Consider the following 12,972-nt stretch of genomic DNA (forward strand, 5'->3'; position numbering starts at 1 on the left):
AAGCACGGGTCAAAGTTATACAATAACATAAAAAAACAATATTGCATCTTATCATACTTACAATAGATACCATACAATACATAAAGGATATCTATATTGTGAGATTTTATGTTTGCTTTATCCAACGAGTTGAAATGGTGTATATATTCGCAAGGCTTGCAGAGCGAATGAAACCTTTTCAACGAGTTGGATAAAGCAAATATAAAATCACACAATTATAGATATTCTATTTATCTCAAATAATTTGATTTATATAATGAAACTTTTGAGACGGTCCCTTACATGACCCGAATTGATTTTTTTTCAAAGATTGAAAACGATGATGCAACGTTGTGTTATGCGGCTATTGTGACCTTGCGCAATACAATTTAATATAAGTATGATCAAATAACTGCCCCCCCCCCCCAAATTTTAACCAATTCTTATGTAGTATTGTCTCAAAATCAAATCTTAATCTTACGTTATACAGAGGTTGTCTAACATATTAGACTCAACATTAGTCACCATTGTCCCTGAGCTGTCCATCTATGACGTCACTGAAGCAATTTTTTTTTCCAAATGTAAATATCGTCATTTTTTCTTTATACTTTGCCTTTGTAAGTATAGAGCGCAGGTATACTAAAAAGCGATTATATATATATATATATATATATATATATATATATATATATATATATATATATATATATATATATATATATATATATATATAATTTTATATTAAATTATCTCATATAATATCATTAAAGGTTGCAAATCCATCCACTTATGCAATTGAAAATGTATGCAAATGTGTATCATTAGTGGTCAGGATAGAACTTATAGTACTTATTTCAATTTTTTTTCCCTTATCATTGGGGGTTACGGTTTTTGACCGCTAATGATATAAATCTGAAATTATATCATTAGCGGACGGTTAGGTTGTTTGTTAATGATAAAATTATATCATTAGTGGTCAACATCCTGACCACTAATGCAACATTATATTATTGGTGGACGTTGTATCATTAGAGGTTGCTACAAACCGCTTCGCGGTTTATAAACGTAAACTGTCCCAGACCATTAAATTTTTCTATCGTGTAGAACAAATAAATATTGAATTTATTCCTTAAATATCCATAACAATATCATGAAACAATATAATATCATATTGTACAAAAATGATACAATATCATATCGTATTATTTAACTTTTTACAATATAATCAACCATGCAAACTATTTCTATAAAACACGTGACATATTCCAAAAAAAAAACAAAAAAACTAAATCTCATACAAAATCCAATACTTGTGCCTCTGGTTCAGCATCCAAGTCTGTCAAGTGCATCAGTATTAATAGACGCAGTATCCATGCAAGTTTGGTGAAATTAGGACCAATTATAACTAGAATATAATCATCAGAGAGCACCTTCTCAAAAAATTTTAACCAGCCCTAAAAACCTTTACCTCCTCCAGCAATTGAAACACATAGCTCAGATTCAGCATTCAAGCCCGTCAGGTGCATGAGTGTCATAAGACGAACCTTTCATGCAAGTATGTTGAAGTTAGGACAAGTAACTACTAAGGTATATGTTTAAGCATCCTTGATAATGAAGATCAGGCTCTGCATCTGAAGATAGCTCTAAGATATATATATATATATATATATATATATATATATATATATATATATATATATATATATATATATATATATATATATATATATATATATATATATATATTGGCGTTATCTGTTAATTTAAACAATAAAATGCTTTCTTTGGTTATTCATTCCGGATATGACGGTAGCGACATTGCAGGAAAAATACATAACCCGCTAACACATTTCCTGTAATGTTCGCTACCTTCATAACCCGCATGAATCATCTCGATACAAATATACAAAATTATAAAAGTAATTCATTATAATTGACAGTCTTAAAGGTGTGCTGAATGTTTATGAAATTGTATAAGTCTTATTTCTGGTAAAGCTTTGGCAAGCTCAGAAAGTTAAAAAAAAACAAAGAAAAAAGAAGAAAATGTTTGTGGTAAACTTCTGGCAAATTGTTAGGAGTTTGCCAAAAGTTTGTCACTTCTGGCGATGAAGCTGCAAACATAATTGGGTGTCTGGTAAACTTCTGGCAAAATAAAAGAGGTTTACCAGAAGATTGCTACTACTGGCAGAGATCGGCAAACAAGTTCTAAAGTTTTCTGGTAAACTAATCAGTTGGCCCGCAAACAATTCATTTTGGTAAGGGATTTCATATTCACCAATTCATTGGAGACTTAAAATTACTCTAAATACACTAAAACATAAATCGCATGCCTTTTCCACCCCATTTGATCTGTTTTTCCAACGTCTGCTTTTGCCATGTTGTTGTGACGTCTTTTTCGTACTTCAATACAGAAGAGTCAACAAAGGGAAGTAACTTTAGGTTGGATTTTGTGGAAAAGCGATAACTTCAAATAGTTGTATGTGAAAGCCAGTGAATATACCCAAGCCAATTTTGGTTGTATCTATTAGACTAAGGTCTTATCGTTTTAAAAAATTGTTTATTCCAGCTTTCAATTGCCTGCTAAAAATTAAATTGATATCATTTAATGTGCCTGTTTTTCACTATCTTAATATGTTTTACGGTGCTACCGTTCTGGCGAGCGCAGCAAGAATTACACATACCTTGCATCATTGTTAATTTATAGTTTTATTTAGGTATCAACGAACGTCAAAGAATTTTTGAGAGAGTATTGCTCTACAATAAGTATGCCAAAGGTACTAATTTTAATGGTTATGATACATACAGCGCAACCCCCTTCCCAGAGAGAGAGAGGGAGAGAAGAAGAAGAAGAAGAGAGAGAGAGAGAGAGAGAGAGAGAGAGTCCGGTACCTGTTTGTAGGTGTGTAATTCCCCACTTTTAAATTTAATGGTCTGACTATATGCAATATCTACATAATTTTTTAAAGTGTTTATTTTTTTCATTTTATTCAGTTCAAAATGTCCTATTGTTTATTTAAATCCTCCCTACTTATGCATGCACAATTAGCTTAAAAATGGATCGATATGACAGTAAAGTATGGCTCTTGCTAATATATATACATAAAATCTGTATATAAAAAAAAATAAAAATAATAATCATATGTCAATGAGGCAGGTATCGCAGTCTATACTGAAATAGCTAGTACACGCATTACAGATGTTTGATCCACCTCTAAATTTATCGCGGGAAATATAGCGCGAGTGCACTGTGACGTCATCCATGACTTTGTTCTTCTTTGTTTACGTTTCTCGACTCAATACGGAGGTATGGAAGCATGTAACAAATCTTTTGAGTCTCGCAAAAGCATATGCGGTACTCAAAACTCTTCAAACTTTAAGTCACTGTAAATTACGAGTTAAAAGTCGGCCATTTTTGGCATAGCACCACGGGTGAAAACATTAGAGAGCATTATGGGACGTAGACAAAAAAATTTGTTTGATGAACTGTAGGTTTAGCTCGTTCTTTTTCCCGCGCACACTGGTTCTTAGAGCTCGCTTCGCTCGCCGGCTCTGCGCGCCGGCAAGCTGCGCTCGCTATAAGCTAAATCTATGAAACACAAACCCATGGTATTGTTATCTGTACATTTCACTGAAATCAGTTTATGTGTACAGGTACATTGATTACTTGTTTATAAAATTAAACCAATGTCATGATCAAACCTTACTGTATTTAGGGAGTTTACGAGTTATTTATATAATGATACTCCTTATGTCATTTTGGCCAGTAGTTAAATGTTTCAATGTCATTGCTATGAAAACTGTCAAAAATATACCCACAGAAAGTATTCATATAGAACATTCTTTCAAGTCAGAGAGATAAAATTCAATTTCGTGATAGTGCGTGGCCACGTATTTTTGGTATTTACAGAGAATTTATGTCAACAATCATTTTTAAACATGTCCATCACATCCGCTTTTGGCAAAATTTTGTCCCCTTCCATATTATCTAGTTTCTGACAAACATTACATATCGCTTCTCGAAAAATCTCAGGTTCATCTAATGAATTGTATTTATCTTTTTCTTTCAGGTATTTAGTATATAATATTTCACTTGATCCAATTTCTTTTAGCTTTTTTGCCAACACCTCTGGAGAAGTATAATTTAACGTGCTTAAAAACGTTTCCGTAGGTAAATATTCACTTGCCTGGGGAGGACCATTTACAACCGGTATGATGCTAATGTTGAAATCATTTTTATACAAGTTGAACACCTTTTCTGTAGAGTAATCCTTACAGATGTTATTCTCGAAGGAAAAATAAAATTTATATTCCCTAGCAAGATTCGTTAAACAATCATTCTTCAAATTGGTTCGAATCCCACACTTTTTCTTCCCACATGATCCAAACGTGTCAATTGGCATGTACTTCTGCAACTGTTCAATGTATTATTTACGACGAGATGGAACAGGGCAGTGACCCGACATCCAGACACCGAATTTCGTCTTTTGTCGAAAATTCTCAGAATAATTTTTTCCCAAACTTTTGTCCAGTCTTATGATTTTACCATACGGTCGTTGAACGTCGGCATCTCTTCGATAAGACATGATCCATTCAAATTGATTTTTCCAAGCGGTATTTGGCCGATGTGTAAAAGCTTTGTTTTCCAGAGTATTAAACATCCATATCTGGAATTTATTCTCCAGGGGAGGAGAACCTGGTAGTGACGAATGTGTGAAGATCACAACACTACTGTTATTGATATCAGAGTTGTCCGTTGATATAACACAGTTTGATCCTATATGTTCACACTTTTTCATTTTAGAATGCTTAACGTAAGGATTTAGATAATATATATATATATATTGGCGTTATCTGTTAATTTAAACAATAAAATGCTTTCTTTGGTTATTCATTCCGGATATGACGGTAGCGACATTGCAGGAAAAATACATAACCCGCTAACACACTTCCTGTAATGTTCGCTACCTTCATAACCCGCATGAATCATCTCGATACAAATATACAAAATTATAAAAGTAATTCATTATAATTGACAGTCTTAAAGGTGTGCTGAATGTTTATGAAATTGTATAAGTCTTATTTCTGGTAAAGCTTTGGCAAGCTCAGAAAGTTAAAAAAAAACAAAGAAAAAAGAAGAAAATGTTTGTGGTAAACTTCTGGCAAATTTTTAGGAGTTTGCCAAAAGTTTGTCACTTCTGGCGATGAAGCTGCAAACATAATTGGGTGTCTGGTAAACTTCTGGCAAAATAAAATAGGTTTATCAGAAGATTGCTACTACTGGCAGAGATCGGCAAACAAGTTCTAAAGTTTTCTGGTAAACTAATCAGTTGGCCCGCAAACAATTCATTTTGGTAAGGGATTTCATATTCACCAATTCATTGGAGACTTAAAATTACTCTAAATACACTAAAACATAAATCGCATGCCTTTTCCACCCCATTTGATCTGTTTTTCCAACGTCTGCTTTTGCCATGTTGTTGTGACGTCTTTTTCGTACTTCAATACAGAAGAGTCAACAAAGGGAAGTACCTTTAGGTTGGATTTTGTGGAAAAGCGATAACTTCAAATAGTTGTATGTGAAAGCCAGTGAATATTACCCAAGCCAATTTTGGTTGTATCTATTAGACTAAGGCCTTATCGTTTTAAAAAATTGTTTATTCCAGCTTTCAATTGCCTGCTAAAAATTAAATTGATATCATTTAATGTGCCCGTTTTTCACTATCTTATAAGCTAAATCTATGAAACACAAACCCATGGTATTGTTATCTGTACATTTCACTGAAATCAGTTTATGTTTACAGGTACATTGATTACTTGTTTATAAAATTAAACCAATGTCATGATCAAACCTTACTGTATTTAGGGAGTTTACGAGTTATTTATATAATGATACTCCTTATGTCATTTTGGCCAGTAGTTAAATGTTTCAATGTCATTGCTATGAAAACTGTCAAAAATATACCCACAGAAAGTCTTCATATAGAACATTCTTTCAAGTCAGAGAGATAAAATTCAATTTCGTAATAGTGCGTGGCCACGTATTTTTGGTATTTACAGAGAATTTTTAAACATGTCCATCACATCCGCTTTTGGCAAAATTTTGTCCCCTTCCATATTATCTAGTTTCTGACAAACATTACATATCGCTTCTCGAAAAATCTCAGGTTCATCTAATGAATTGTATTTATCTTTTTCTTTCAGGTATTTAGTATATAATATTTCACTTGATCCAATTTCTTTAAGCTTTTTTGCCAACACCTCTGGAGAAGTATAATTTAACGTGCTTAAAAACGTTCCCGTAGGTAAATATTCACTTGCCTGGGGAGGACCATTTACAACCGGTATGATGCTAAGGTTGAAATCATTGTTATACAAGTTGAACACCTTTTCTGTAGAGTAATCCTTACAGATATTATTCTCGAAGGAAAAATAAAATTTATATTCCCTAGCAAGATTCGTTAAACAATCATTCTTCAAATTGGTTCGAATCCCACACTTTTTCTTCCCACATGAACCAAACGTGTCAATTGGCATGTACTTCTGCAACTGTTCAATGTATTCTTTACGACGAGATGGAACAGGGCAGTGACCCGACATCCAGACACCGAATTTCGTCTTTTGTCGAAAATTCTCAGAATAATTTTTTCCCAAACTTTTGTCCAGTCTTATGATTTTACCATACGGTCGTTGAACGTCGGCATCTCTTCGGTAAGACATGATCCATTCAAATTGATTTTTCCAAGCGGTATTTGGCCGATGTGTAAAAGCTTTGTTTTCCAGAGTATTAAACATCCATATCTGGAATTTATTCTTCAGAGGAGGAGAACCTGGTAGTGACGAATGTGTGAAGATCACAACACTACTGTTATTGATATCAGAGTTGTCCGTTGATATAACACAGTTTGATCCTATATGTTCACACTTTTTCATTTTAGAATGCTTTACGTAAGGATTTAGATAATATATATATATATATATATATATATATATATATATATATATATATATATATATATATATATATATATATATATATATTGGCGTTATCTGTTAATTTAAACAATAAAATGCTTTCTTTGGTTATTCATTCCGGATATGACGGTAGCGACATTGCAGGACAAATACATAACCCGCTAACACACTTCCTGTAATGTTCGCTACCTTCATAACCCGCATGAATCATCTCGATACAAATATACAAAATTATAAAGTAATTCATTATAATTGACAGTCTTTAAGGTGTGCTGAATGTTTATGAAATTGTATAAGTCTTATTTCTGGTAAAGCTTTGGCAAGCTCAGAAAGTTAAAAAAAACCAAAGAAAAAAGAAGAAAATGTTTGTGGTAAACTTCTGGCAAATTTTTAGGAGTTTGCCAAAAGTTTGTCACTTCTGGCGATAAAGCTGCAAACATAATTGGGTGTCTGGTAAACTTCTGGCAAAATAAAAGAGGTTTACCAGAAGATTGCTACTACTGGCAGAGATCGGCAAACAAGTTCTAAAGTTTTCTGGTAAACTAATCAGTTGGCCCGCAAACAATTCATTTTGGTAAGGGATTTCATATTCACCAATTCATTGGAGACTTAAAATTACTCTAAATACACTAAAACATAAATCGCATGCCTTTTCCACCCCATTTGATCTGTTTTTCCAACGTCTGCTTTTGCCATGTTGTTGTGGCGTCTTTTTCGTACTTCAATACAGAAGAGTCAACAAAGGGAAGTACCTTTAGGTTGGATTTTGTGGAAAAGCGATAACTTCAAATAGTTGTATGTGAAAGCCAGTGAATATTACCCAAGCCAATTTTGGTTGTATCTATTAGACTAAGGCCTTATCGTTTTAAAAAATTGTTTATTCCAGCTTTCAATTGCCTGCTAAAAATTAAATTGATATCATTTAATGTGCCTGTTTTTCACTATCTTATAAGCTAAATCTATGAAACACAAACCCATGGTATTGTTATCTGTACATTTCACTGAAATCAGTTTATGTTTACAGGTACATTGATTACTTGTTTATAAAATTAAACCAATGTCATGATCAAACCTTACTGTATTTAGGGAGTTTACGAGTTATTTATATAATGATACTCCTTATGTCATTTTGGCCAGTAGTTAAATGTTTCAATGTCATTGCTATGAAAACTGTCAAAAATATACCCACAGAAAGTATTCATATAGAACATTCTTTCAAGTCAGAGAGATAAAATTCAATTTCGTGATAGTGCGTGGCCACGTATTTTTGGTATTTACAGAGAATTTATGTCAACAATCATTTTTAAACATGTCCATCACATCCGCTTTTGGCAAAATTTTGTCCCCTTCCATATTATCTAGTTTCTGACAAACATTACATATCGCTTCTCGAAAAATCTCAGGTTCATCTAATGAATTGTATTTATCTTTTTCTTTCAGGTAATTAGTATATAATATTTCACTTGATCCAATTTCTTTAAGCTTTTTTGCCAACACCTCTGGAGAAGTATAATTTAACGTGCTTAAAAACGTTCCCGTAGGTAAATATTCACTTGCCTGGGGAGGACCATTTACAACCGGTATGATGCTAAGGTTGAAATCATTTTTATACAAGTTGAACACCTTTTCTGTAGAGTAATCCTTACAGATGTTATTCTCGAAGGAAAAATAAAATTTATATTCCCTAGCAAGATTCGTTAAACAATCATTCTTCAAATTGGTTCGAATCCCACACTTTTTCTTCCCACATGATCCAAACGTGTCAATTGGCATGTACTTCTGCAACTGTTCAATGTATTCTTTACGACGAGATGGAACAGGGCAGTGACCCGACATCAAGACACCGAATATCGTTTTTTGTCGAAAATTCTCAGAATATTTTTTTTCCAAACTTTTGTCCAGTCTTATGATTTTACCATACGGTCGTTGAACGTCGGTATCTCTTCGATAAGACATGATCCATTCAAATTGATTTTTCCAAGCGGTATTTGGCCGATGTGTAAAAGCTTTGTTTTCCAGAGTATTAAACATCCATATCTGGAATTTATTCTTCAGGGGAGGAGAACTTGGTAGTGACGAATGTGTGAAGATCACAACACTTCTGTTATTGATATCAGAGTTGTCCGTTGATATAACACAGTTTGATCCTATATGTTCACACTTTTTCATTTTAGAATGCTTAACGTAAGGATTTAGATAATATATATATATATATTGGCGTTATCTGTTAATTTAAACAATAAAATGCTTTCTTTGGTTATTCATTCCGGATATGACGGTAGCGACATTGCAGGAAAAATACATAACTGTATTGTTCTGGATTGTGGGATCAATGAAAACAATTTTTCTTTCTTCTTGGGTTTCGAGAACTTCAAAAATGAATATGCGAAGCAGAGCAGAGAAACCAAGGACAAGGAATATGTTCTTCATTGGTTCCATTTCGAAAGAATCTGAATGAAAATATTTTTTATGAATAACAGTTATTGTTTTTCCAATTTGTTTGTGATCACATGCAAATCAAATTTTGCAACTATCTAGATAACTAGTATTTCAACTTAGGACTCTTGTTTCTATAGCATCCATAAAAAGATTCAGGTTGCATTTACTTACAGTTTCAGAGATCTCAAAGGGAAAAAGTTTTGAAAAAGAAAGATTTTTGAGATATTTTAGATATCTCACCGGAAGTAGAATTTTAGTACTATAAATACAAAAGTTTTTTTTCTAATGAAATTCAAATGATATTCGTGAACTGGACCTGTATTATAACTACTAATTAATAAACTAGTTAATGTTTATGATTTAAATATTCATGTTAATGAATTGAAAATAATTTCGTTAAAATATGTACAATTTATATGTGACTATTATAAGGTATAATTTTGAAAAAGGTTACTATTTATATTATGATTCATATATCTTTTTTTAAATCTTTAATGAACTATTTAAAAAGAGAATGAAATGCAATAACGGTGGTTATTATCTTATTAGCTGAGACTGTGGATAAGCAAATGAGACATAGTGACCTGGGCGAGTAAAACCTGCAAATCAACTGCATTCACTGGTCTTGCATAATGATGTCCCTGATCAGCATGCATAGCCTTTCTAAATATATAGTTTGGCTATCTGAGGATTGGCATCCATGTAGGTCCAGCGGGCATTGGATTACTGCGACTTTCGTACAAGTAACGTTTCGTGTAAAGCGTTTAGCGTTTCGTGTAAACCGTTTAGCGTTTCGTGTGAATCGTGAAGTGTTTCGTGTAAACCTTTAAGCGTTTCGGGCAAAGCGTGCAGCGTTTCGGGCAAAACGTGTGAATCGTTTCGAGCAAAGCGTGCGAGAACCGTGTTAAACGTTCATCAGATTTCATTCGGAACTCTCTGACAATTTATTTTTTTTCAAAATGGCGCCCGCGTTAGCAGGTTACGTAAATTTTTCCTGCAAAGATCGCTACCTTCGTATCCCGCATGAATCATCAAAGAAAGCATTTTATTGTTTATAATTACATCTTTCTTTAACTAATTAATAAACTGTTTTTTAAAAATTAGTAAAATTCACTAAATTACTGTTAATGTACAAAAGTACGTTAGCTAAAAGAAACAGCCAAATCGTCTCCTGTGAGACTTTAACTCTTGCATCGTCATGATTATTTCGTGCAGTCTGAGATTTTACTAAGGTCGCTGTTGATCCAGACCAATCCATAAACAGGGCGTTTCAATTTCAGGCCTGTCACTTTCAGCCGTTGTAGATTTCGACCAATCGATAAATAGGGCGTGTAGATTTCAGTCTGGCTGTCTCTGTATATACCGGTATTTTTATAGTATATGTTATATATTTAGTTTTTCCCATAAAATTAAAATTTTCTTGATAAAAAAAAATTATGTAGGCCTATATATTCCTGTTCTCCTTGTATGTACATTAAACTCCAGATAATTAACAATCCAAGCCTTTTTAGGTCACCTGAGTCACTCACGTGACCTATTGACATCGGTCTTCGCCCGTCGTCGTGCGTCTTTGTGTTGTGCGTTTTTAAATTCTTATTGAAAACTATTAGACCAATTGTTTTGGTTAAAGCAATTTTTATGACAAGAGGATCTAAATTATGAAATTCAGGAATTTATCAACACCAGGGCCTAATTGGCGGGCCAAATATGCAAAAAAGAAAATTTTCAAACATATTCTCTTCTCCCACACATTTGAACAAAAAACTAAGTGTTTGGTTATAATGTTCATGAAAACTGCTACCCAAATTGTGAAATTACTTGTCTCTGAGTCAGGGATACATGCTAGGGCCAATGTGGCTATATGGTGAAAATTATTGTTGATCAAAATCTGAGCTAGCAATATTAACTGTTTCGGTCGTCAAAGTCAATAAATTTAACGGTATATTGCGAATGTTTAAATTTTAAAAAAAAGCATTATTTTTGCAAAGTTAAAAAATCATTTCATGGCTTTCGCAAAATGAGCTGTAGTGTTTCTTCAATATATATATTTCATTTTCTTAATTTTTGGAAATGCTAAGAAATATATATGGTCAGTCTCTACAGTCGAATCATATGTTTTGCAAAAGAAAAAAGAACGACAGTCTTGCAAGATTGGTATCATATTACCTTCCATCAGGGGTTTTAAAACACGGGCGAAGATGAAATTGTTCTTCGTATATATTAAATATAAACAAGACGTAAGGATCTAAAATTAGTTTCAATACTGAAGCATTTGGTTTCTCATAGTCTCCATATTCCGGACAATATATGGTTTGAGCCTAAAATGGCCCCCTAAAATGAACATTGTCATTTTACTGTAATTCTGTGTTTTATTTGTACAAATATACATTTGAAGTTTTTTCATAATTTTCATTTTGAATTTAGTGCCCACAATTTTAAAATATGACATCATAACGCTTACCTTTTCCCGCCATTTTCTCATTTTTAGCATAAAACGGCTTGTTTTGAGACAGTTTTTCTTTAAGGATACATTGAGCGACTGCTTGAACAAACAAAATATTTTCACCAAAGATGTATCTCTCCAATACTTATAAGTGACAAAAAGTTCGTTCTTGTTCAAAGAGTCGCTCTGTATTTCCCATTCAAAAAAAGATAAGAAAAATGTCAATTTTTGATTGATTTTGATTGAATTATAAAAATAGCGTCACTTCTGACGTCAGATACTGCTAGTGAGTGCATATGAATCAAATAAATAGGTGAAAAACATACGTCATGTCAACTCTTTTATAAAATAACACAACAAAGTAATGTACCTGAATCATTTTAAAAATAGCGAATTTTGGGGGCCGAATTTGACTAATATCATATATAGTTCTTTGTTTACCTTAAAATTTGAGAGGAAAAAAAACCTTGTACATTTATTCATATTTTATTGCTTCAGAAATGATGCCTCCGTCTATTAGTACTTTCGGTATTTTGATTGTAACTGTTACTAGTTTGATATTTGATTAATGTTAGCAAAAATTAGCGTGTGGGGTTGTTTTCTACGGATAAAACTTTCCCTCATTTCCCAGCTTCACATAAGTGCGAGATGTTGTATGTAATGGGTTTAATGTTGCCTCTTCGAATGCGACAACTCTCATACCACCTGCTAATATAATTGTTTTTTTACGTATACGGTATTTGCATTGCAACCGACATAAAAATAGTCGGATAATTACGTTGAAAGATTGTGCGAGGTATTCTGAATATTTTTCGAATTGAGAAAAGATTTTTCGTGATAAATATCCATAAGAAGTTTGTTATTTTAACTCACAGGTTCAATTAACGAAGCATGTGGACACAAATGCCATTGTAAGCAGCGCAAACTCAAACCTGAGGGATAATTATAGGTAGTACATGTATCAGGTGTTATGAAAGATTAAATTTCACCTGTCGATCTATCCTCACACCACAAGACCTCTCTAATGAAAAGTTGAATAGAAAAGATGAAGTCTTTCCTTTTAAAATGCCTATCATTTTTTAGTTAAAAACCCTATTCACAGTAGATACCCCTTATCTTTAGCAACCTCCACAGAAACG

The 12,972-nt window shown here is 32.9% G+C and overlaps 2 protein-coding genes and 2 pseudogenes across 2 annotated transcripts; 1 reads left to right on the forward strand and 3 right to left on the reverse strand.

Annotated features, from left to right (window-relative positions):
• LOC128172198 (uncharacterized) overlaps positions 1-12,972 on the forward strand; it is a 277,067-nt pseudogene that overhangs the window by 32,639 nt on the left and 231,456 nt on the right.
• LOC128172201 (glycoprotein 3-alpha-L-fucosyltransferase A-like) lies at positions 3,587-4,775 on the reverse strand (annotated as a pseudogene).
• Positions 6,023-6,934, reverse strand: LOC128172203 (glycoprotein 3-alpha-L-fucosyltransferase A-like). Its single transcript, XM_052837984.1, has one exon. The coding sequence runs from the start codon at positions 6,907-6,909 to the stop codon at positions 6,031-6,033; it is 879 nt and encodes a 292-aa protein (XP_052693944.1). The 5' UTR covers positions 6,910-6,934; the 3' UTR covers positions 6,023-6,030.
• LOC128172200 (glycoprotein 3-alpha-L-fucosyltransferase A-like) lies at positions 7,035-9,120 on the reverse strand. Its single transcript, XM_052837983.1, has one exon. It carries the CDS (start codon positions 9,118-9,120, stop codon positions 8,242-8,244), a length of 879 nt encoding a protein of 292 aa, XP_052693943.1. The 3' UTR covers positions 7,035-8,241.

The sequence above is a fragment of the Crassostrea angulata genome, chromosome 2 (genome assembly GCF_025612915.1).
Source record: "Crassostrea angulata isolate pt1a10 chromosome 2, ASM2561291v2, whole genome shotgun sequence".
Lineage (NCBI taxonomy): Eukaryota > Metazoa > Mollusca > Bivalvia > Ostreida > Ostreidae > Magallana > Magallana angulata.

Coding starts and splice junctions, on each gene's coding strand:
- LOC128172203 (XM_052837984.1), bottom strand. CDS start 6,909: ATGAAAAAGTGTGAACATATAGGATCAAACTGTGTTATATCAACGGAC.
- LOC128172200 (XM_052837983.1), bottom strand. CDS start 9,120: ATGAAAAAGTGTGAACATATAGGATCAAACTGTGTTATATCAACGGAC.